This window comes from Salminus brasiliensis, chromosome 9, assembly GCF_030463535.1.
Source record: "Salminus brasiliensis chromosome 9, fSalBra1.hap2, whole genome shotgun sequence".
NCBI classification, from domain to species: Eukaryota; Metazoa; Chordata; class Actinopteri; order Characiformes; family Bryconidae; genus Salminus; species Salminus brasiliensis.
This window is the reverse complement of record NC_132886.1, coordinates 35291479-35316770: the sequence shown is the minus strand read 5'-3', so window position 1 is coordinate 35316770 and position 25292 is coordinate 35291479. Positions and strand designations below refer to the sequence as shown.

At 37.8% G+C, this 25292-nt stretch overlaps 2 protein-coding genes across 4 annotated transcripts; one reads left to right on the top strand and one right to left on the bottom strand.

Moving 5' to 3' along the window:
- The first annotated feature begins 2267 nt into the window (after nt 1-2267).
- LOC140561716 (E3 ubiquitin-protein ligase RNF212B-like) lies at nt 2268-11788 on the top strand. The gene is made up of 12 exons (XM_072686953.1): nt 2268-2367; nt 2858-2910; nt 4280-4354; nt 5032-5138; nt 5482-5542; nt 9443-9471; nt 9676-9767; nt 9864-9888; nt 10005-10065; nt 10209-10269; nt 11578-11608; nt 11704-11788. Exons 1-12 carry the CDS (start codon nt 2268-2270, stop codon nt 11786-11788), a joined length of 780 nt encoding a protein of 259 aa, XP_072543054.1.
- A 1434-nt stretch (nt 11789-13222) lies between these two features.
- Nucleotides 13223-23875, bottom strand: homeza (homeobox and leucine zipper encoding a). Of its 3 annotated transcripts, none has more exons than XM_072686949.1 (2): nt 23765-23875; nt 13223-16325 (listed from the first exon to the last, which is right to left on the bottom strand). In XM_072686949.1, the coding sequence occupies exon 2, from the start codon at nt 16301-16303 to the stop codon at nt 14411-14413; it is 1893 nt and encodes a 630-aa protein (XP_072543050.1). In that variant the 5' UTR covers nt 16304-16325; nt 23765-23875; the 3' UTR covers nt 13223-14410. The 3 variants fall into 3 exon arrangements, with proteins under 3 accessions (XP_072543050.1, XP_072543051.1, XP_072543052.1); XM_072686950.1 differs by having other exon boundaries at nt 23687-23772; XM_072686951.1 differs by lacking the exon at nt 23765-23875 and adding an exon at nt 23445-23453.
- Nucleotides 23876-25292: the final 1417 nt, after the last annotated feature.

The following is a 25292-nucleotide window of genomic DNA, read 5'->3' as shown; positions in this document are numbered from 1 at the left end:
TGGATCTGATAGAAATGAGCAGTGTATTCCAGACCAGGGGTGTACATTGAAAGCAGTGTCTGTCCCAGAATAAAAAAAACAGTTTAGGGATGTCTTTAATAATTGAGATTTAGTTGTTTTAGTAGTCCTGTTGTGCCTTGAATTGTCACTTTAAAGTCTGATCCAAAATTAGTCATGTGATGCAAGACTGTGTAGTAATGTTTGCATCCAGGAGTAGAGTAGGCATGTTCACCACAGATGTAGTGGTATCTACTTTATTATTTTGAGTGTTTTAGTATTCTTTTGAAACAAATGGGTGCTTGCAATATCTCCAGCTATAGCTCAGCCTGTCGTACTTGGCCCACTTACCATCACGGATTAAGCAGTGGACCACGGCCGATGCTTGTAACAGGTATGATTTTTATTTGTGAATTATTAATGCCTCATATGTAATTATGCAAACTAATGCCACACTTGCTTTTAAGGATTGGTGCCTCCAAGACGCTGGAGGTGTCCCAGGAGTCCCTAGAATGGAGGCATACTGCTAATCCTTCTGTAGCTGCAGGGTATTCCACATATTCCACAATAACCCGAGTTACTGTAGACAAGGAGGTTCAATGCAGGATTTTCATACAATAAAGTATGTAATGACCTCTGGATGATGTACTGTTTGGGTTGTTTTTTTTGTTTGTTTTTTTTTTACCCTCCAGAATTGCTAGACTGTTAACTTGTTTGATTCTTTTTTGTTTTTGTTCTTCTGTTGAAGCCTGTGTTGGCCTAACTAGACCCCTGTTGGTGGAGGTTGGCTGATGGTCAGGGTGGTCCAAAAGCAAATCTGGTTTTAAGCAGCATAGATTTTTTATTTTTAGGTGGTCATGCAGGTAGAATAGCTAAATCACAAATGGTCAACTAGTCTAAGCTGACCAGACTGGTGTGTTTTGAAGAGGGGAAAACTATTTTAATCACAAGGTGATGCCCACTTTGTTTACAAAAGTGCTGCAATTTGTAAAATACTGTAGCTTATTTTGGGTGAGGCAGTTAAGCTAGTTTTTATGCAAAGGCTCCAGTGGGACCTTGTGGCCTTTGTGCAGAAAGAGGTCCCAACAGGCAAACTGTACCCAGTATTGGTAGTTTTTTTTTTTATTATTATTATTTTTTTTTGTACAATAAACCTGGCTTCACACTAACCTTGGTGTTTCAGTTTTCAGGACAAGTATTTAACGTATTAAATAAATGCTTAGATTAGGAACATGTGACAAATCCCCCCCATAAAGCCACGCACTCAACAGATGGCTGGCAGTCGCTTTCAAATGAGTCGGTTCTCTAATTCTCCTGACACTCAAGCTTCGGTTCCAAATCTTAAGGACCTGTCTGCTCACACACTGTTCATACATGTCTGGGGAAATTACTAGAATGGTACAATTCTACAAAAAACAAGGCCGATAGTCAAGCATCACCAATCTGAAGTATCTACCCACCAAGAGGAGCTGGAAGGAGTGTGGTACAGTTTCTGATTAATACAGTTCAGACATGCATTTAACTAAATGCTAACTTCCTAATGTCAACAGATGCCATAAATAAACTGTCCCTGTCGATCACTAAGTTGTGACATTTGGCAGTACATATTGATTTACGGCGTGCAGTCGGATCGCACTGATTGCAGTAGCTATTTTCACCTTCCTGGTACATCTAGCATGAGGTCCGCTCACGTGTGAAACGCATCGGATCAGAGCAGTTGACTCTTGGTGCGCAAAAGGTCCGAATGTTTTGGTATCGGCACCACTTACTTAATGGCAGTGCATTAACGTAGCTATGACTCATTGAACGTTTATGGTTTAACGCAAGAGGCAGCTCGGTTCACTGTTCAAAAACACCGGTTCAAAAGAATGATTCACTGGCGAGTCGAACATCGCGGTTCAGTGTGATTCCCTGATTCGCTGCTCGCGCGCTGCTCTGAGAGAAACCGTTGTAGCTAACCGGCCGTCTCACAGGTCGCGAGTTAACTAGCTAGCTGGCTGGCTAGGTTCGTGAATAGTGAAGTTAAACACGTTTAAATTAAAATAAGTAATGATGTTTTAGATAATTGTATTGCTTTACTTTTGCAACGGTACTGATTTTTGCGAATTGATGGCTGGCTAGCTAGCTAGCTAGCAAGCTTACGTTAACTAGCTAGCTAGCTAGCTAGCTGAGTTAGCTAGTGCTACCTTACATTGGTGATATCTTTTCCTCAGCAGTTGCCTTTAACCCAGTGTGTTTCCTTTAGTTTACAGCAAGTCTGTCTCAAAGGAATGGACTGGTTTCACTGTAATAACTGTTTCTTGAGAAAAGGGAAGCACTTTGTAGTGTCGAGTTGTGGCCATGTACTTTGTGAAAGCTGCGTCAATCCAAGTGAGTCAGAAAAAACAACAGCTAGCTTTTAACATTTATTCAGGATTTATTTATTCAGTTTTTGATGTATAAATAGTAAATATGTGACTTTGGAAGGGGTGAAAATGCTCAAATGTGATTTTAAGTCAGTTTACAATCCTGTTGTTTTACATGTGAACAAAAAATGATGGCTAAGATCTGCTTTTATTAGCTAGCTAGGCATAGGCTAGCATAGCTTAGCACTAAATAATTAGAGAGCACTAATTATTTTTGTCATTTTTAATCTTAGCAGATAGCGATGTTCTCTCTGGGCCCTCTTAGTGTGCAGTTACCTAGCTATGCTAGCTAGCTATCTTAAGAGATTGTTGCTGGTCAGCTGTGTTAGCTAGCTTCTAGCCTTGCTCCTGCTCGTTTCACCAGCTTCCCTGTGACAGTCCTTTAACCTTGCTTCCTATGGTCAAGGCTGAGACTTGTTTATTTTATTTCACATTTCTGATGGATTTTTGTACAGGTCACTGCAGTGTGTGTCAAGCTACCTGCAACTACCTGTCCATTTCAGACCAGGTGAGTTTGGCAGATGATTGTATATTTACAATACATTTCAGAAGTAAAGGGCTGGACGGTTCTGATTATGTCGCTGGCATTTTCCAGTGATGGCAAGGATTTAGAGACCAGCTAAAACAGAGATGTGAAGAATGAGAAATTAGTAGAAAATGTATTTAATATCAGTGAAAATGTTTACATTTCTGCATTCAAACATTTGATTATAAAAAAATGACAAACTGTCTTAAGACGGATCCTGCATGGTTGTCCATGTTGAAATGACAGTAGGTGAGCAATATTTACATTACATTTACATTTATGGCATTTAGCAGACGCTCTTATCCAGAGCGACTTACAAGATTGCTGGTATTACAGTTGTGGGCCAATGTAGTGTTAGGAGTCTTGCCCAAGGACTCTTATTGGTGTAGTGCAGCATAGTCACCCACACCGGGAATTGAACCCCAGTCTCCCATATGCTGTGGTAGCTCACTGGCCAATAGTGGTGTTTTCTGTTGCGCCACACCAACCAGAAGGGGTAGTCATTAAAAGAAAAATACACATACAGTACATAAGTAATAACTTGCTTTTTATTTTCAGCAATGTAAGTCTTGAGGAAAATTATTTTATTATTTTAACAACATAAAGTTTTTTTAATGGTCAAACTTAAAAATAAATGTTCGGAAAGTTATTATATAAGGAAAGGAAAGTTATTATGATAATTAACAGATTATTTAACTATTTATCTTCGTACAAATCTTTTAATTCTAGTTTTAGTTAGAAAATTAGTTAATTAGTTAGTTCCTTCATTTTAGTGCTTTAGTGTTTTCTATTTTTTGTATTCATCACTGTATCGTATTTGATATACTGTATTCTGTATATTTCCTGGGAGTTAGGTAGTATTTGCTGACTCAAATCTCTAGATTTAACAATAAGGGAGCCTGGCAACCATTGGTGTATGAGAGAAACATGCTTGGAATAAATGCTTAACTTGTAGGGAAATTTCAGTCATTTCTCTATATGGGTCTTCACATTCCTCACAAAGCAGTTGATATCGTTCCTGGCTCTAACTGGCACATAACTTCCATTTCATGAATTAGTATTCACTAAAAAAATTAGTTGTTGCCATCTAAGTGAGCACAGTTATTTTAACACTCACTTTGACTACAGAAGTGGCAGGTGTCCTGTTCTGTTCAAATAATCAAACACTGCACCAATACAGTCATGTGTTGCATAGATATTGTGCATTAATTGTCTATTGTGTCTTGAGTATGACCATTGGAGCCTTTACAGCCCTGGCACAGAATTATCTGCTGAACAAGATGCATTAACTGACTGTTTTTTGTTTTCTTTTTTTCCTCACTCTACATCTTCTGTGTTGTGCTTGGTGAAGATGAAACCTCAGGAACAGATGTTCTTTAGGGACCCAGTGAACCTCATTCACACTCGTTTGGAACACATTGCACAGGTGTTACTCCACATGTTCTACATGTGTTGGTGTTCTGTAAAATAGCTTTTGGAAATTATAGAAGTGTTTTACCATGGGCAAGGGGATTTTACATTTGACCACAATTTAACACTGACAGTGCAACAAGTACCAACAAGTAGAATTCACATTTTTATCACAGCCACACATGGCTTATTCGGTTTACGCGAGAGGCTAGGCTTGAACTGTCACCAGTCTTGACTGTAAATACGCCCCACATTTTTTTAATTTGCTTTTAAGAAATAAGCTACATAAAAGCTATGTAAGCCATTACAAATATTTTGTAAAGCAGCATGGATAGACCTAATTTAAACATTTAGGCTAAAACTAGAATTGCATTATCATCAGTTTATTGTATTGGTTACAGTCTAACTTCATTGTTTGTTAGCAGTGTTAGCCTAGCATTTATTATTCAATACTAAAAGCAAACTTCAGATATCAAACTTGTCTTGGTTGATGGACTGAAACTGTGATCAAGGATTATTTTTGTTAAGTCACTATTATATTTACTTGTGTAAATTAAATGCCTTTGTGAATGTTTTTTGTGTAAATGTGTAAGTAGCATGATGCATTATACTGTTGGCCTCTCAACAAATTATTAAACTATAAGCTGGCATTGCACATCATTTCATTTTAATTTTGGGATATTCTCCTTTCAGATTGCATTGTTTCAGAAGAAGCAGAAAGAAAGGGTCATAGCCTTCCACAAACAAAAATGTTCTGAAATGGAAAAAAGGTTGAAGGAAATCAGCGAGCAATGCTACAGGTGCAGTCACTTTTCTTTTTTTTCTCTCTAAAAAAGCAAAAAGTCATTCTGATTGCAAGCTGAATCAGAGACATGATAAGACAATAACATGGGGGCCAACTAAAGGGGCTTATTGGGTCATTGACTGATTGCTAAATGAAAGATTACAAATTGATACTTTCAAAACTGAGAAGGCTATAAAAATATATAAGCGGACACCAAGCTTGGACAAATCCCATTAAACAACAGGATTTGCAGTAAGGTTTAGATGACATGAGTGATGGGCTACCACTCTGCTGTGCAGTAGCCCAGTGTCATTGTAATCACCTCATTGCTTCCTGTTTGTGCTCTTCTGTCTGTTTAGGCAAGTATCAGAGCTCAAGAAGGAAAACACTGAACTCAAGAAGCCTCTTTCCCAGTGGAGGGTAAGACAGTTCTGTTATTATGTGTGTTATAAATTCCAGTACTGCTATAACTTATATCTTATGTTGCAATTAGTGTAGCACGGTATACCGATACTTAAAATGTGCCTTGTCACTAAAAACAGTACGACACTGATGCTACATTAATGAGCACATTTTAAAATAAATCACTCCAGCGCTTGCCTCTTCTCTCTGCAGTGCAGGCATACTCAGAGTCAGATAAGAATGTGTAGCTGCTAATACCAACGATTTTGTGGGTCGTCCTTGTGGCTTGTAGAGAAAGTACACACACAAAGCAAAATATGGAATTATTTTGCCTACACATTACTTAGCAAAGCATCTTTCTGACACATGCAGAGTTCGTTAAAGAACTCAAAGGTCAGGTTAGTGAGTATGATATAACTGTAACAATTACATCAAGCTCAATTAAGAGGAGTGGGAGTCTTTTGTGTCAGTCATAAGGCAGTTTAGGGCAGTGAAAACTGTTTAGCTTAACTTGCTTAATCTTTTCTTTGATAACTACCGATGTGGCAAACTAGTTATGTTTACCCTAACTTTCATGCTGCTAAATATCAGGTGTTCACAAGAAGATTAGCACTTATAAATAGGCCTGTCACGATAATTACTTTATCGACTTATCGTATGATAAATTAATGACGTCAATAATTTTGGACATAATATATTGCAATTTATTTATTTTGATTTATTAATTAAATTTGTTTTCCTGCTATTACTGATGCTGTCAACAGAGAGCAAACATGGAATAAACCTTGTTAAACTTTTCTGTTTATTAATAAAAATAACAAACAAAGAATTTGAAGTTTTATATTCGATCATCAATTAGTTTTTTGCTGTGGTATCGTTTCAGTATTGGTATTCAGATACAGTTACAGACACTGACACAAATTTTTACCTGTTTACCTGAAACATACTTGATGTGGACATAAAGTCCAGACTTCTAGCTTTCATTTGAGGGAATCCACATTAAAATTGAGTGAGTGCTGGTCAGACTGGTAGGTGGCAGCTGGTCTAAAACAGGTAGAGGCTGGGTGACCATTTACTCGTAGAAGGTAAAGAGACAGAGTTAGTTCTGAGATGGATTTATAGAGACCATAGAATGTTGAGCAGTATCAGTGTGTTGAGCAGTGTGTCTGACGACTCCAGCAGGTCTGACTATAACAGCCTAATTAAAAGGAGTGAGCCAGAAGGTACCACAGACACGGGAGCACCTTGAAACGCTAGCATGCATCTGCTCCACCATACACAAACCTGAGTGATCGTGTGCGAGCAGCGAGTCGACAGCTCCAGCATCTCAGTGTACTACAATTCCCTGTGTCCGCAAACCCCTGGACCTGCAATCTTTATCTAAGGGGAAACATTAATTACCAAAAGGTAATTGGAAGTTTATTCCAGAGTTGGGGGGCTTTATAAGAAAAGGCTCTTCCCCCTGCTGAGGTTTTCTGAATTTTAGGAACTACTAAGAAGCCAGCACCCTGAGATCTAAGTATTCTTGATAGTTCATGATACATAATAAGATCCTGTAGGTACTCAGGAGCGAGGCCATGTAGGGCTTTGTATGTTAATAAAGGAATTTTGTATTTAATACGGAATTTAACTGGGAGCCAATGAAGTGCTGATAGAACTGGACTGATATGGTCACATTTTCTAGTTTTAGTAAGGACCCTGGCTGCAGTATTTTGAACTAGTTAAAGTTTATTGAGGTTCCTGCTGGAACAACCTGACAGTAGTGCATTACAGTAATGTAGTCTTGAGGTAATTAAAGCGTGTACTAGTTTTTCTGCATCCTGTAGAGAAAAGGAATTTCTTAGTTTGGCAATGTTCCTAAGAGGCTGTCCTACTAATATTAACTATATGTTGCTCATCTGATAAATCAATATGTCGAATATGACGTCTAGATTTTTAGCTGCTAGACCAGGAATAATAGAAACATCAGCCAAGTCTAACATTAAGTCTGATAGTTTATTTCTAGTGTCTTTTGGACCTAAAAGGAGAACCTCAGTTTTGTCACTGTTAAGAAGAAGGAAGTTATGTGACATCCAGAGTTTTATATCCTTTACACAGTCCTTCATTTTATTTAATCTAAATTTATTGTCAGGTTTGGCTGATATATAGTGTATCATCTGCATAACAATGGAAATTAATGTCATGTCTGCCTATAACTGAGCCCAGTGGTAACATGTATAATGTAAATAATAGCGGCCCTAAAATAGAGCCTTGCGGAACTCCATATCTTACTTTTGTGTAATTTGAAGATAAATCTTTTATCTTTACGAACTGATAGCGCTCAGTTAGATATGATTTAAACCACGATAGGGCTGTTCCTGTGATTCCAAGGAGTGTACCTTTTTCATTTCATATTGTTGTAGTGTTTCCTCTAAAGTCACACCTGATTGCCATCCCCTCGATTGGAAGTACCTTGTTAAAGCAATCTTATGTAGCAGTTCAAGATTTTTAGTTTTTTAAGGTTTTAACAGCATAAAAATCATTTTGGCATCTTTGGCACCATGAGTGGCATCTTTTTATCTAGTTTTTGGGATTAGATCAAGATCCGATCACATTTATGTAAAAACAGTAGATTTTAAAGGGTTACAATTCTAGGGCCACTGTCAGTGATTGTGTTCATTCAGGCCATTGTTTCAAGGTTATTTCTGGGAATGTGATGTCGCAGATGTCACTTAGTGTTATGGAATAATGTAACTCTCATCTAACCTTTCTGACCAAGTTAGCTCATGTCCTTGGTCATATTTAGCACAGTTCATGCCTGTCTTATCTGCAAACAGCTGGTGTGGATACAGATTTTTATTCTAACAAAGCAGGAGTACATCTCTTAATTTGTTTGAAGACTGTGACTTGCTCATTACACAACTGCAATCATATTGCACTTAAACAAGCACTGATAAAACAGAGTGTTGGACATAAAAACACTTTTGTAAGTAGCTCTGGATAAGAGCATCTGCTAAATGCAGCAAACGTGAATGTAAATTTAATCATGTGTGCTCGGCTTGTTAGGAATGAAAAGCTGCTGCCAAACCGGCTTATTGAAATCAAAAAGTTTTTCTTTCTTGCCTAAACAAAATTATAAATAAACAAACAATAAACAAACCGCCAGCCATTTAAATAAACCACCAGATGGCATCTCTATTTTAGCTCATATATATATATATATATATATATATATATATATATATATATATATACACACACACACACACACACACACACTCTTTGAATATTCTCATTAAAAAGGCAACTGCAATCACCATACTTTTATGTCTTTAATAACACTAAATGGGGCTGAATAACTTTGTTTTTATGAAATGTATTACCACTAGCCACATGACAAAAATAGCACATATACAAACTTAGAAAATTAACTATACATTTTATGTCATACTGACTTCAAGCCTTCAAGCAAACTGCCATGTAAAAGTAAAAACAACTTCTGCATCTTTGTAAAACCTCCGGATGATCATGTCACACCACACCATTCTTAAAGCCCTTCTCATGCTTACTCCTGTGTACTGAACATCATTGATGGTTATTTTTGGCAAATCTTGAAAACATCACTTGTAGCATGTTATTTTGCATGAAAGCAGAAATGCTTGTGCTTACCAAACTTGGAACCAGAATCTGGAAACGTTGCCTTACGCAACTAGTCAATTGTTGCTGTTTTTGACTGTTTAAACAATTTTGCTATCGTGGCTTTTCTTGAGCTTGTCTTCTCTTAGTTTTGGGAAGTGAATGACCCAGTACCACCCTTTAGATGGCACCAATGGTTAGAGCCATGAATTAAGATATCATTCACAGAATAGTAACTGGTTGCTGTAATTTAGTTTAATCTTTTTCTTTAATGATGTCATTTTCACCTGTCTTTTACCGTAGACATCACCTGGGGACTTTCAGGCTAATAGGTAAACACTGTAATACAGAATGCCTAAAGTAGACTATTTTTATAAGACTAAGTTTATGTTCATTATGTCATTATGTGTAGAGATGGCACAATTACTTTTTTTAACTCAGTGGCCATACTTATACAGATATCTAGTTGTTTTATAGGGTTAATATTAATAAAAATATATTTTAATATTTATATTGATCCATGTTGTTTAATTAAGAAATTCTGTACCATATATTTATGTGGTCAATCCTCTTCCTATATCTAGAGGTGGTCCAAGGATGACACTACCAGTGGCTGTTACATCCCCAGGTAGTCATGTAATTTCATTTATTTGCCACCAAATTAGTTCAGTAGTTTATGAAAGAAAAAAAGTATGCCCTCAGCTCTGTCCTTACTTTCTTACAGTCACTCCTCAATCCAGAAGTGTAAGGTACACAGATCTACTAACTAAACCAAATGTTTTAGTTATCCAAACAATCCTTCTGTTACTATGTTTGAATTGCTAAAATGGACCATGTTTCTTCTTTTTCCCTGTTGTTCACTCAGCAGCCACCCAAGTTCTGGTGACACAATGGAAAGATTTCGACACTCTAGACTTGTCATGGCGGTTTGTATCTAACTACTCTTTTCCAGAACATATAAAGTCTTTTAAAGTCCGTTTTTTTCATTAGTTTATCAAAATACCTTAGTAAGCTGTTACTCTGTTTAAAATTCATATATATCCCCATTTTTCATTTACCTATGTGGTAGACTCCACCAGATTCAGCCACCCCTGTCTCCAGACTGAGTTCACTGCATGAGCATGGATTTCGTGAGTGTTGATTTCATTTTGAAAGACAGCAGCTTCTCTACATTATTGGCAAAAACAAACTCACTTCACATTTACGGTAGAGTTAAAGTACATCTTTACGTAAACACTTTGAGAGTGATTGAAAAAGTTGAAACTTGTAACCTGCAATAAACAAAGTAATAGGGGGTTGGCATCCACATATACAACAATATGTACAAAGAATGAAGGAAATTTGCATTGGACCGGTTGCTGACTTTGGTCCACTTGAGAAATAAATAGATCTAGAAAGTAGTAAATCCAAATGAGGATCTGGCAGAAGCTGCAAATTGGGTTAAACTGTTAGTCATCACCAAGTTAAGGTAAGCATGGCCAAAAAATATCAACCGTACATAGATACATTCTTCTAGAAACACAATATAAGGGCTTAACACACCCTAAATTGTTGTTTCATCAGTCACATTCTGGTATTCAACAAACTAACTAACATGAAATTGATTAAATTTGTGACTAAAATGAAATTGCATGTCGAATCACACCCCAGTCTGGATTATAATTGGATTTGCCATTCTTAACTGAGCCTTGAGCCTAAAATATGTATTTTAAAATATTAATAAACAAATTATATTCAGATATAAAAAGTAGGCTGTAACAGGGACAAAAATCCTAAAAGTAATGTAAGCCATCTAGGTGACAAATTGTTTGGTGTAAACATTTCTATTAGACCAGGAGGGTTTAAGCAAATCACATGTGGTACTTTATAATACTCTCTCAGCAGAGAAGGAAGCTGCAATTACTAGAATATAAATATAGCAATACATCAAGTAATATGCAGATAAATTGTTTATAAACTAGAGTTAATTATGGGGTACCTGGACTTCTCACACAGTTTACAGTTGTAAGTTGGTTGTGTTAAAATTGTGAAAATGACCAAAGTTATGTCTTATTTGAACATATTTTACTACATGTTACATCTACTTTTGGCTAGGTTATGGCCTGCTTATGTGAACAACAGTGTAAAACCTAAAACCTAAACTCAGTTATTTGCTACTTATCTTTTGCTGTTAGTGTGCTTGGAAGAAATTGCAAATTATTGTCTGGGGTGGTTCCCAAATGATGGCAGTGCAAGTAATTTTGCACTGAAAAATAGAATATTGATTTCCCATGGTTCATATTCTGAAAGGCTGAAACTCTTCCCATTGCAAATCACAGTCACTCAAAAAGTACCCTTATGTTTATTATAGGTCATTTAAGCATGGATTTGATTACCAAAATTGTTGTTAGTCTAGTCTGTACATATACAATGTAATAAGCAATGTATCTTATTATTAGGGACACCAAGCTCTGCCAACACACCCCTAAGGTAAGTTTAATATTGCTAAACAAAATATTGCCACTTTAAGATTAAAGTTTGATATAAACCTTAAGTTCAGTTTTTCCCTTTGTTCATTGCTTTAGGTCGGACCACATAATACCAAACATTTTCCAGTTCCAGCTTTTGCCTAGACCAACTCTTCAGTCACCCCGGCCATGGAATGTGTAAAGAGTCAGGTATCTTATTAAGATATGAAATAATCAATTTGGGTGGCATTAGTGTTTACCCCATTTTATCTTTGTTTATGGCAATAAGCCAGTTGATTTTGCTCTTTAAATAAAAGTTCTTGGTGGTTACATAGCAATGTAAAAACCAACTGACCAAAAAGCATCTGTCTTTTTATGAGAAATATGCAGATAAAATAAAATGCAGTTGTGCCAGCTCAAGAAGAGCTACAGTGACTGCCCAATGTGCCCCAATGTTTGCGGAGAGCCCTTATAATAAGTGCATTCAGCTACTTTAAGTTGCAGACACAGATGTGCAAATGCAGACACACAGCTTGTCTAGTCCTTGTAGAGAAGTAAACATATTAGCACCAGGAATAGAGGGGTATAGAGCCCCCTAGCGTTGAGCTGTGGAGCAGTGAAACTGTGTTTTCTGGAATAATGAAGTGACCAAATCACTACCAACACAAAAGCAGTATTAACTCTCTTCATCTAGACATACTTATTTTAATACCCACTGTTTTAAGAAAATTAATGAGCAGATGTTCCAGTACTTCTGTGTGAATCAGTCAAAGAATCAGTACAGCAGCATAATCAGTCCTCTATTACCCATGTTTACAATCTCCGATTTGTTCTCTATTGGCCTTGAGTACTGGGTGTTTTATCTGCCACTGAAACACAAAAATGCACTTTGTGTTTGTACAGAGGATCCAAGAGGCATTTACGTTTATGTTTCTGGCCTTTCTTAAAAAACTTAAACTCTACCCAGCACTATGGAAATAACCCAGCAAAATTACCAACAGGCTCAATCCAGCATTTAGGCAAAAAAGAACCCAGCAGTCTTTAGACTGTGAGAATCACAATATCCTGGCAGGCTTGACGGCCTCATTGTACAACCAAGCTGGTCTTGGGTTAATAACGGTGATATTTTTTCCCCTTAACTTTGTCAAACATTGCTCTAGGCCCAACATTTTGGCCTGCAACATGCTACCTAGCATATTAGCTATGAGCCCTGAGACCAAGTTGTCTCTACATACATTCATTTGTAACATCCTACATCATTAAACACCAACACACAGATGCTCCTCAGCAGACATGCAGTGACCAATAAACTTCCCTGAAGCTTCCTATGAAGTGAGAATACATAAATTCACTGGTCCTCCCACTTAACGTTTGTTTAATACAAAATAGATAGTAGTTATAACTAGCAGGCTGCCTTGTTCAAATCATAAATACTACTTAAAAAACAAACCAAAAAAATAAATAAATAAAAACTTTTCCCCGCCCTCTAGTTAGTGTAGTTTGGTTTCTTTCAGCTATAGATTTTGTGCATCAACTAAACAATACCAGGAAATGTATGTGCTGATGATGGAAAAACGGTATAAAATTCCCTTTATGTCCAGGGTGATCTTAAGTGTATGTATGACAATCTACAATATTTTTTCCAAACAAAATAATTTTATTTAATAAAGCATTCAATCCAGTGATTTTCAGTAAAGCCTGCTGTTAATATAATAGGAATATGGTAGACAGAAAGTGTCTACTTTATATTATTAAACCAGTTCAGTTTATTATTACTAACTATAAGCACTATGTAACAAAAATAAGATGCAAGATATTTTCTCCTTGAATACACGTCACTGAAAAACTGTTCTTGTGGATAAAAAAAAAAAAAAAAAGATATATTCTAAGGCACATTCTATTATGGCTTATAACACAAAAACTTTCTACTATTCTGGGTTGAGTTTCCCAAAACTTGTCACTTTTGTAATGATCTAGAAATAGGCTAGTTTAAAACACAATGAATCATTATGTATTTCCCCAAAAACGTCAGCCTTTAAAAGTTAAATCCAGCCCAACAAATGGGTGCACAAATGTATAAAACGTTCAAACAACGGCAAACTTAAGTATGTAGCTCCTTTAACTATCCCATATGGAAATGCTGACTGTGCTTGTTTTTATTTGGTTTTTTTCTCTGTTGTCAGCTGTGGTTAAGATCTTTAGGCTGCCTTAGACTGTCCTTTTCCAGTGTTTGACATTGGCATAGTATCTGCCACTCATTCATGTACAATAAATACATTAAAATGTATCATATGAAAGTAACTGTTTTAAAATGAACGATTACAACCTGGTACTTTCGAAATAAAAGTACTAGAACATGGATTAAGAAATTCAAGTGCAAGCTGAGAGGTAACTGGACATTTGTTTAGTCAGATTTACTTTGAAAGAATGAATCATCACAGTGTTAAATAAGCCTTCTAACAGTTTTACACAGGCCTTACAGTGTTCTCTACAAATCATTTAACAAATACTACCGTACCTATAAAAGCAGTAACATTTTGCATATATTTCTAATAAGTTACAGTTAAAACTAGTTATAGTTTGGCTCTGAGGAAGGGTGAAAAAGGACAATCAACCACTGTACTGAGTGCTAAGCATAGGATATAGAGACAGGAGGGGTTACTGATAGGAGTGGAAATGGAAAAGAAGCAAGAAAGAAAGTGGGAGACAATTTAGCCAGTCTAAATAAAAACCTTCTTTCACCTCACTGGACAAGTATTTCCTTGGTTAGACAGTGCAGTAAATACAAAACTAAAAACATACAACTAGCACTAGTCCTTCCATTTTAGTCTTCAGTGCTACTGTGCTCCAGATCTTGAGTTTCACTGTCCTTGGATGCGAACCAGTCTCGCACCTGCTGGTAGCTCATTTTTGACTTTCTGCAGAGGGCATCCAGGTCTTTCTCCTGTAATGCCCCTGTTTGCCGACGATACAGCTCCAAAGGATGCATTTCTAAAGAGTCCGACACTGGCTTTGGTAGTTTTGAGGCACTGTTCATGCCGTTGGATTTGCGCTTGCGGCTCCCTTCGCTTTTAGGGGTTCCACTGGAGCTGCTGGTTTCTGCTATCTCAGAGAGTATATGGTCACGGACAACTCCGCGCACCCAACGTAACTGCCCATTTTTTACAGCATACCGAGTGTCTCCAAACCACTGAGTAATGTCAGCTCGTGGCAAAGTTGTTAGTTCCACCAGCTGTGTTAGCTCCTCGCCTTTTGGCCACGGGGAACGCAGAAAGTAGTCCTTCAACATATCCAACTGCTCCTTGGTTTTTCTCACACGCCCAATAGCTTTTGAAGCATGTGGGGATTTCTTTAAAGACTTGGAAACTATGTTTTGAGATGATTGAGGGGCAAGTGAAGAGGAAGTGGTCACAGATGGTGTCTCTGACAGTGCCTCAGTTTCATGGGCCTCACTTTCATGTTCACTTCCCAATTCTTCATCATTATTGTGAATGTCATCGTCGTCTTTTGCTAACTCCGGTTCACTTTGTTCTACCTCCCCTTCTCCAAATGCCTCAAGTGTGTTTGATAAGAAAGTCTGAAAGAAATGTGAATTGCGTGAGCCAGTTTTCTGTCCTTTCTTACTACGAGCTCCTTCTTTCACAGTAACACTACTTTGCTGCTTTTCAATAACCAAAGACAGCGGCTGCTGCTGCGGAGGTTCATACGAATGCTCTCCTTGAGAAACAGGAGCTGTTAAGCCTGGCATCCCTCGTCCAGTTCGTAGCTGGTACCGACTGTCACTGAACCATTTCCGTATCTCATTGCGAGTCAGACCTGTCTCCTCTTGCAGACGTTGCAGTTCGGTCTCAGAAGGCCAGTTCTCTTGCAGGAAGCTTTTGCGCAAAGCTGCCAGCTGGGCTTTGGATTTTTTGTATCGTCCATGCTTTTGAGGAGATCTGAGTGAAGACTCTATGGAACTCGACAAGGCAGCTGATGGTGTTATAGCAGGCATGTCCACAGGACAGCTATTTATGGAGTCCTTCTGAGGAGAATGAGGTGAAGTGACATGTGTAGCTGACTGAGAGACCTTAACTACTTCTGGGGGTTCCTTGTTTTGCTTTTTACCTGACAAGCAATGCAAAGAATCCACTGCATGATTGTTCTCCTCAATTTCTATTAGGTCGTCACATCCAGAAATCTTTCTTTTCTTCTTTTCAACATGTCCAGATTCACTTGTATGTTCTGGACTTGCCAGCTTACAGCGTGTCTCTTCAATGTCTTCAGAGGCCCAACTGATGCCGTATTTTATGCGCTGCACCATGAACCACACTTTGACTTTATCCAACGGAAGTCCACAAATCTGAGCCAGTGTGCTCACTTCTTGGGATGTTGGGTAAGGGAAGACATTGAAGGCCTGTACCAGCTCAGGAATAGTGTCTAGCTCTTTTGTCTGATCCGATTGGGTCCACACAAGCTTTAATCCCTCTGATACCAAAGGAAGACATACCACAGAGTTACTGTTGGTACTAAAGCTCACTGAACTGCTTCCTTTTGTGGTGCCATTGGTCATTTTCAACTTGTGATCCGAGGGGCTCCTGTGTGGCTTTCCATTGGTGTTAAGGTGGCTTGGTGACTTGAGCTGGTGTGGACTGCCAAACTTTCTTTCTTGACTTTTCTTTACCAGTGACCCTCCCGTGGAGGTAACCCTAATGTCATGGTCACTGTGCATTTCCATCAGGGACGCTCCGGGATGATTACTAAAAAGAAGAAAGAACAAGAAGCATTTAAAAGTGTTTGCTAATACTGTATCTTAATGTGTTTTGTAAAAACAACTAACATGTTATATGTAATATATAACACTAGTGTAAAACACTTTTAGTATATCTATTTAAATTATTATTAAAACATAAACTCACAGGATCATGTTAAGCAATTTCAGATTTTTTTTTTTAACTCTAAGAGCAATTTCATAACATGGCACTAATCTGTTCTCCCCATGTGATACTAGATAGTGGAGTTAATCAAAAAAAAAATATATATAATATATATATATATATATATATATATATATATATATAAAAAAAATTTTTTTTTTTTTTTTTTTTTTTTTTTTAAAATAGGTGCCTATGCCAAAGATCACCATGTCAATAATAAAAGTCAAATGTTGAAGATCAGTGAAAGCCATCAAAGGTATTTTAAATTAAAATTATAAAATAGTCCTAGTTTTTTCTTTTAGTAACTGGAAGTGATTTATACTAGATTTTGGCACATTACTGCAAGGTTTTAATTGCATTTAGCAACACATGTGTTAGTGAAATCAGGATGTTGGATGCTCACCACCCCACCTAACCCCCAACTGTCAAATTAAGTGGTGGTGTCTGCGGTTTTATTAACTATTACTTAACACCTAGTAATTGTAGAAAGTCAAAAACATCAGATTGGTAATGATGTACAGCTGTTGGCTGTACAATGCAGTCAGTGGTGTTACACCAGTTTATTTTAGATTATTTTGAAACATTAAAATATCTTTAAAAAAAAAAAGACTTAGAGATAAAACATAAGTTTAATTAAAAACATTAAAATGAATATCATTAAATTGTAAACATGCTGCACTTAATAATTAAGTTATTAGTACAGAAAAGACATTACATGCAACTAATAAATAATATCTTAAAAGAAACTCATATCAGATATTCGTCAGTTTGAATAATTGCCTGTCAGCAATTATTACAAGAACCCCTTAGCTTAGCTAAACGCCAGCTAAATTCTTTGCTAATGGTCACCCTAACTCAACACTGCAGGAAACCTATACCCAAAAAAGGTTACATCATAAAATATATCCCTGGCCTCTCTATTGGACAGTTGGGTCCATATGTTTAAGACTGTACACCACCTCAGTGGATCTGAAGCATTCAATTTGTGATTCAGGCCTACAAATTCTGCTTTAAGGGGTTTGACAAAAAAAAAAAAAAAAAAATGCAGTAGCTGTTTTGAAAGTACATTCATCACAGGTACACTTGTGCTCATAAGTTTACATATGCTGGCAGAACATGCGATTTGTTTTTTTTCCCCCAGAGAATTATAATGATAATACAACAACTTCTTTTTATTCATGTTTACAGTTGGGTCAAGCCATTTATTATCAAACAATTGTTTTTGCCCTTTTCTAAATCGTAATGACAACAGAAACTTCCCAAATGACCCTGATCAAATGTTACATACCCTGGAGGTTTTGTCATGATAACGCACACAAATTTACACAATGGCTACTAAAGGTAACCGTCCTCGCCTGTGATCTGTTAGCTGCAAATCAGTGTGTGTGTATAAAGAGTCAGTAAGTTACTGGGCTCCTGACAGACCTCTGCATGTTTGATCCAGTGCCACCACTGACGTTGTTGGATTACAAGACATGGGGAAAGCAAAAGAATTATCAAAGGATATGCGAGAGAAGATAGTATAGGATATAAAAAGGATATTAAAGGATATAAAAAAAGATATCCAAGGAATTGAGAATGCCAATCAGTGTTTCAACTCTAATTAAGAAGTGGAAATGAGAAATTCTGTTGAAACCAAACCAAGGTCAAGTAGACCAACAAAAATTCCAGCTACAGTTGCCAGGGAAATTGTTTGGGATGCAAAGAAAAACCCACAAATAAGGATGACATACAGGAAAAAAGTGGTGTGGCTGTTTGAACAAAAATGAGCTGCATGATCAAGTCACCAGAAGAAAGCCCTTACCATGCCAATGTCACAAAGCTGCCCCCTTACAATATACCAAACAGCACAAAGACAAGTCTCAAGCTTTGGCCACAACAATAAAAGCTACACTTGGAGAGGAGTCAACCGGGCTATGATAAGGTACACCATCCCTACTGTAAAACACTGAGATTGATTGCTGATGTTTTGGGGATGTGTGTGAACCAAGTGTGAACTTTGAAAATTGATGGCAGGATAAGCGCAGCATTTTATTCTAAGATTTACACTCATCAGCCCGGGAGCTGCGCATGGAACGCACTTGGATATTCCAACATGACAATGATCCAAAGCACAAGACCACAACTACCACAAAAGACTTCAAGCTTTCACTGATGTTAAAGGAGGAAATACACAGTATTAAGAACTAGCTTTTGTAAACTTTTGATCACTTTTGGTCAGTTGGAGAGTTTCTGTTGCCATTATGATGTAAAAAGATCAAAACAGTTGTTTGATAAATGGCTTGACCCAACCACTAACCATGAAAACAAAATGTATCATCATTATTATTCTCTGAAACAATATTATTTAAAATATATATATACAAATTCTGCCAGGGTATGTAAACTTATGAGCACAACTGTAGGTGCATCAAGAGACATCTTTATGAATGTAAATACAAAGAGATGTAAGATACAAATCACTGTTGACATGCAAGAACAGAAAGGCCATATTAGACTTGCCCAGTAAAGCCTGCCCACTGGAACAAGATTCTTTGGACAGATTAAACCAAGATTAACTTAGTGGTAACTTGTGGAGAAGGAATCAAACATGGTGGAGGCACTGTTAGGGCATGGATTTGTATGGCTGCCAATGGAACTGGGTCACTGGTGTTTATTGATTATGTGACTGCTGATAGAAGTAGCATGAAGGATTCTAAAGTTTATAGAGCTCTACTTTTAGTTATTTTTTTAGTTATTTTTTTAACTTCTGCTGTACTGATAGGACAGCCCTTCACAGATGGATAATATCCCAAAACAGACAGTGAAATAAACAAACTGTTCTTCTGTCAAATTCAGTCACCTAACTTGAACTGTGCAGCTTTTCTCTGACCGAGGACAAAACTAAAGGTAGAAAAAGACCCACAAGCAAACAGCAACTGACGGTGGGTGTAGTAAAGGCATGGCAAAGCACTTCAATGGGTAAATGTCAGCATCTGGTGATGGCAGTTATTGACTGCCAAGGATTTGTACTTATGGACTGTATATATATACACATTCATGTAGACATATTTTTTAAATTTGCAGTAGTGTAACAAAGGTCTGTGGTTTTGTCAGCTATGAAAGCTTTGTAGCTATGTAAAACAACACATTTGAACTTTAGACATTTTAAATAAACATCTTCAAAATTGTGCACTTGACAACAGAGTAGTGGTAGTCTTTTAGGATGACAAGTACAGTTACACAGATCATGTCAGATACTTCACTACATACTTTATCTGTTCCTATGTATTTAAAAAAAAAAAAAAAAAAAAAAAAAAAAAAAAAACTTATTCTCTCTGATTGAGGGATTCTAAACTATTCATTAAAAAAAGTGGGTGCCTCTCCAGAACACTACCACACTACCACAGAACACTTGCCTCACTGCAGTCTTCCCAAACAGGTACTTTCTGCCAACTGCCAGGAGATTTAAATAGGCTATTTAAATAGACTTGACACACATTTCAAATTTAGGCTATGCAAAATAACCAGCACATTCAAGTAGTAGGCAAAATGCTCAATGCTACATCATCACCACTAGTGACTAGAGCAATAAACTTCGCAGTTTACATTTATGCAACCTTTTTATTCAGTTCTTTACCCCTGCTTTGAAATACCATGACCAGTTACCAGCATTTCAACAAATATAAGGAATGTTCCTTATAAGTGTGATAATTTTACAGCAATGCTAATTTACTTAGTAATGATAGTTTAACATATAGGATCTTCTAGTAAATTCCCACGTCTTCAGACCAACTACTTAGTTCTGAATCCAGGTATATTGCAATATAATTGTATAGTGCAGGTATATTGCAAAACCTTCAAACATGTTCCTCTTTGTAAGCCTATGATTCAGTGTACACCGATCAGAACGTAACATTACATCAGCACTACCTGCCTAATACTGAGTAGGTCTCACTTGTGCCACCACAACAGATCTGACTATTTGAGGCATGGACTCCACAAGACCTCCTGTGATATATGACACCAAGACATTAGCAGCAAATCCTTTAAGTCCTGCAAGTTGTGAGGTGGGGCCTCCATGGATTCTACCAGTGAGCCTTAGGTGCCCATGACCCTGTCTTTTCACCAGATGTCTTTTCTTGGACTGGTACTGGTTTTGGTAGATACTGACCACTGCATACCAGAAACACTCCACAAGACCTGCTTGCTGTTTTGAGGATGCTCTGACCCAGGCTTCTAGCCATCACAATTAAGCCTTGTTAAAGTGGCTCAGATCCGTATGCTTGCCCCTTTTTCCTGCTTGATGTATATATCCATCCCTTGACAGATGCCACTGTAGATGACGATAATCAATGTTTTTCATATCACCTGTCAAATGATATGATCGCTGTGAATAGCTGACACCGGTGTATATAATTATTTCAAAGAGAACAGTGCATGCCTCCTGAGAAGTTGGTGCTTCTGTTTCTTTTGTAGCAGTTTTCAGAGACATTCATTGTGTCTGATTTGTGATCGTAAGCATGCGTATCACCAAAATATTAGAAAATATAAATCTGGGGTGGTTACATGAACTAGGCCTTGTGACTACGCCTGAAGCCAGTAACCAAGGAAGGACATGGAAAGCTGTGCACAAGAAAGCAGAAGCATGGGAAGCAAGCAGGCATCTATGCTAGGCTAAAAGATAACCCTAGCCTAGCAGCGTTACAGAAAAACAAAGCTATGGTTATGTTTCAGTTGTGATTCTGTCTGAGCCTGACAAAACAGAGCAGATGTCATCAAATCATTTATAAAAACCGCCCGTTTTATTCTATTTCTATGCAGAGTTTAAAATACTGAATAAATGCGTTGTGTGGCTCCTGTATTAAAACTTAATCCAATTCAAATCTTGACGCCCCTTTAACATCATGCAAAGTCATTATTCATGGCTTTTAGCTCATTGGGTTTTTTTCTGTTATGCTTTGACACTGTAGAAGTCTTTATGTCTCTCACAAATGTATTAAGTAGCTTCAAGTCAATTTTCTATTACTGCCAATGAACAGTAACAGCAATAGAGGAAACTACTAAACTCAGTTTTTTCTTTTATAATATCACTATAATGACTTTAAAGCACTACATGTGTTTGATGATCTTTAAATAAAGGACTTTATTTTTATTATAGTGTGTTCTGTACACATCCACCCCCAGTGTGAAGGATGGAGGAGGGGCCGTAATGGTTGCTTTGCTGGACTGGGTGATCTTTACCAAGTGCATGGCAGTCCCAACCAAAGGAGCCATCTTAGTGTACTTGAGACGCATGCCATTCCACCAGGATTACGGGTAGACGGGCAGCTCATTCTTTTACAAGATAACAACCTGAAATACACCTCAGACTTGTGCAAGAACGACTCAGCAGAGGAGGCAGAAGAAACTCCAACGAAAGACTTGGAATTCCCAGTTTCCAGACCTTCATCAAATCATCTGAAAAAGCTACTCTGTCAGCTGCAATTTCTACCTGAAGGCCTCGTGGTGGCAAAGGGTCTCTAAATAGGAAGATTTCCAGGATTTAGAGGGAATTTATAATCTGAACGTAGAACAAGACTTCGAATCAGCAGCCAAAAAGTACAAGAACTTCCATCTACTTTCACCCAAAACCTAAGACACAGCCTATCGTCCGTTTTTATTTGAGCTAGATCAGTCCAAGCCCGTATGATTTCACGGTAGCTCGCACGTTACGTCATACCATCATGTTTATAAATAATAAAATGCATTTTAAAAAACGGGCAAAGTTTGCCCTTCTTGCAGCTAAAGGCTAAAGTCTTTAGGTAGACCGCAGTAGAGCTTCGCTTTTGCTAGCCTACACGGCTAGCTAAGCTGCACGCAATAGGGGCTAAGAGTCGATTCCAGAAAGACTCGATTACGCGATTCTGAGCACTGGGGAATCGAGAGCCGGCTCAACTGTACCCGTCTGCAACGCATATCACTTAGTTATCTCTATTTTACATTGACCAGAATGGAAAAATACATCAAATGTAATATTTGCTTATAGATGTGGTAGAGTTTAGCTCACGAAATTACTTTGCTTAAGGTCAAATAGTTGAGCTGACATCTTCTGCCCCTGTACATCAACTGAAATAGGAGCATATGAAGTTAATGTTATAAACCATTCGTCATTCGTACCATCAATAATAAGTGCATTATGCACTTGATCTTCTCTATATTGTACTTTTATTTGGCCAGATCTCCCTTTTCCTTTGGTGCGTCTCAAACCACCCACTACTTATATTACACTAATAAACAGGCTGCTAATTGTGGTGTGCGAGTTTTTTTTTTTCTTCTTTTCTTTAAAAACTATTCTTTATTTTGTCACCAAAATAATATTTGCCCATTTAATATCTGTCCCTTAAAGATTTCTGTACATAGAAATGTCAGGATATGGTTATGTTTTGGAGCTGTGGCGCTGACTCAGTAAAGTTTAGTCCGAAACGAAACCGTTATAATATCTTTAGCTGCCTTCTTTCCGTCTAGGTGACCTAGCTACATAAACCTCGGTTACTCTATTTAGTATGGTAGTGTGCTGTTTAAAGTCATAAAATAAACAGGTCACAGAGTCCAGGACAATCTCTTTGCTAAGATGTGTGGAATCGACTCTTGGAATCGGAGCCGACTCCAAGGTTCCAGGAATCGAACGTCCCCAACACGCACCGTATTTCACGCGTCGGTGTCCGCGGTCTGCCTCTAGCTGACTAGCTAGATAGCTACGCTCGATAACTTCTAACGCAGTCACTGTAGTAGTAGTGGTAGTAGTTCTTGGGTTAGTTAGCTCGTTAGTAAGTATACTACATCAACCACACCGCAACACCGAGCAGGTGTAACGTAGCTGTGATTAGTCCTCTAACTCGGAGTAAACCGCTTCGGTTAAAACGGTCCGTTGTCCAACAACAATGTCCACAACAACAACAATGCCCCCTCCTCACTGCTCACTTGCCCTTTGGTGGCGTATTAGGTGGTCGGACTCGGCTCTCTTTGGGTCACACGCTTCAATATGGTCCAAAAACAAACTTCACTCGCTCAAACAGCGAGCTAAAGCACCAGCTGATTAACACTTTCGGCGTTGTTTCTCGTTTTAGGATCCGAGACTATGGAAAACAGCTACCGCTTGACCACTGCGTTCCCTTTAAGCCAGCCCAGCACATTTCTAGCGGACTCTTCCAAAATCTACTCACTCTGAAACTCCACCTCGACGCTCAGTTTACAGGTACGAATCCCACCAGTACAGCAGCTGATTATTTCAGTGTACCCACCACTTCAATTCTCACAGCCGCCCGAGTCCTCGCCACTAAAGTCTCCCCCTCTGATCCGCTGAAGCTTTTGTTCTAGAAATCCCCAAAGTGTTTTTCCTCTGTCCGGCCAAATCGAGGCTAGGCGGAGGATCAGGACAGGAAACAGACCAATCCTCCTATCTCCTGCAGTGACGGTGCCGAGGGTGTGCCAGCCCAGTCTGGGCCAGCCTGGGATTGGAAGAGGAGGACAGTCGGTTTATTAGGGGGATTCCTTATAAACCAACTGCTCTGATCACTAGCTGACGATTAGTTTAATACTCAGCTATCAATCATTATTGATTCTTAAATATGTACAGTTTTTCTCCATAATGAAATTAAGCTGTAAACATTCGGAGTGGTTTGGTGACCTTTTGGCCACATTCTAAAAATGTATAGATAAGCACTGTATAAGTACAGTCAGGTCCATAAGTATTTGGACTAAACTACTTAAACACATCCTTCTAACTACACTGATTTAAAAAAACATATATTTATAAACCCAAACAAAGATTTCAATGCCTCTAAAGTTTGTTTTTAATGGTTCTGAGATGCCTTTGACCACTTTTTTTTATGTATTTATGATGATGAAGTAAAGTCAGGTGCATAAGTGTTTGGACAGTGACATATAATAATAATAATAATAATAATAATAATAAAAATGTCTCCCACCTCCCTGAAAGTACACTGATGTCTTTGTCTGGTTGACTCTACAAGTTGGTTTATGGCTCATCATTCTGGCTTAAAATATCCTTCTTTAAAAATGTATTTAAAGTGGAATCAGTGGTTCATAAGTATTGGCACAGTGAGAGATTATGTTTGTAAATTATGTTTGTAAATAAGCAACAAAGATTTGATTTGAGGTCCAGACCATCAGATTTCTTTCAAGGAGTTTGACAAAAATATTGCATTAGCCATTTAGAAATTACAGTCCTTCAATAGATTGCACCAAAACTGCTGTCAAAAAGAAAAAAATATTTGTTTATTTAAAACAAAAATCAAGACATAAAAGCAAGGCATAAGAGCAAGGCAAAGGCGACAGTCACAGGGAAAAAGTCCCTCAAAGCTGGAAAAAAAAAATCCTCCACAAGGGGGGACCCATTCACCTCTGGTCAAAGCAAATGATGAATTATTGATAGGTTATCACTATATAGGTCTGTTGTTATGTCAGGTGTACTGATATAGTCAATAGTAGAGTTGGTAGAGATATTGAAAGTAATGATGATAATTAATGATAATAAAAAATCTTTACACCAAAGCTCCAAAATCTAGTAGAAAGCCATCACTGTAGAGGCAGTTACTCTCCAAAAGCAAGGTGAACTAGTACTTTTGTTCATAGAGTGCAAAATGATGCAGGCAAACCGCATATTTTGCTGCTAACACAGGTCTAGACGGCTTATGATGAGGGCAAGTTGGTTTGTCGAGATTATTTGTTATAGTTCTGGGAAGCTTTTGGTAGAGGTTGGAGATTTGACAGTATTTGAACAGGACATGTGATCTTAAAGAAGACTGA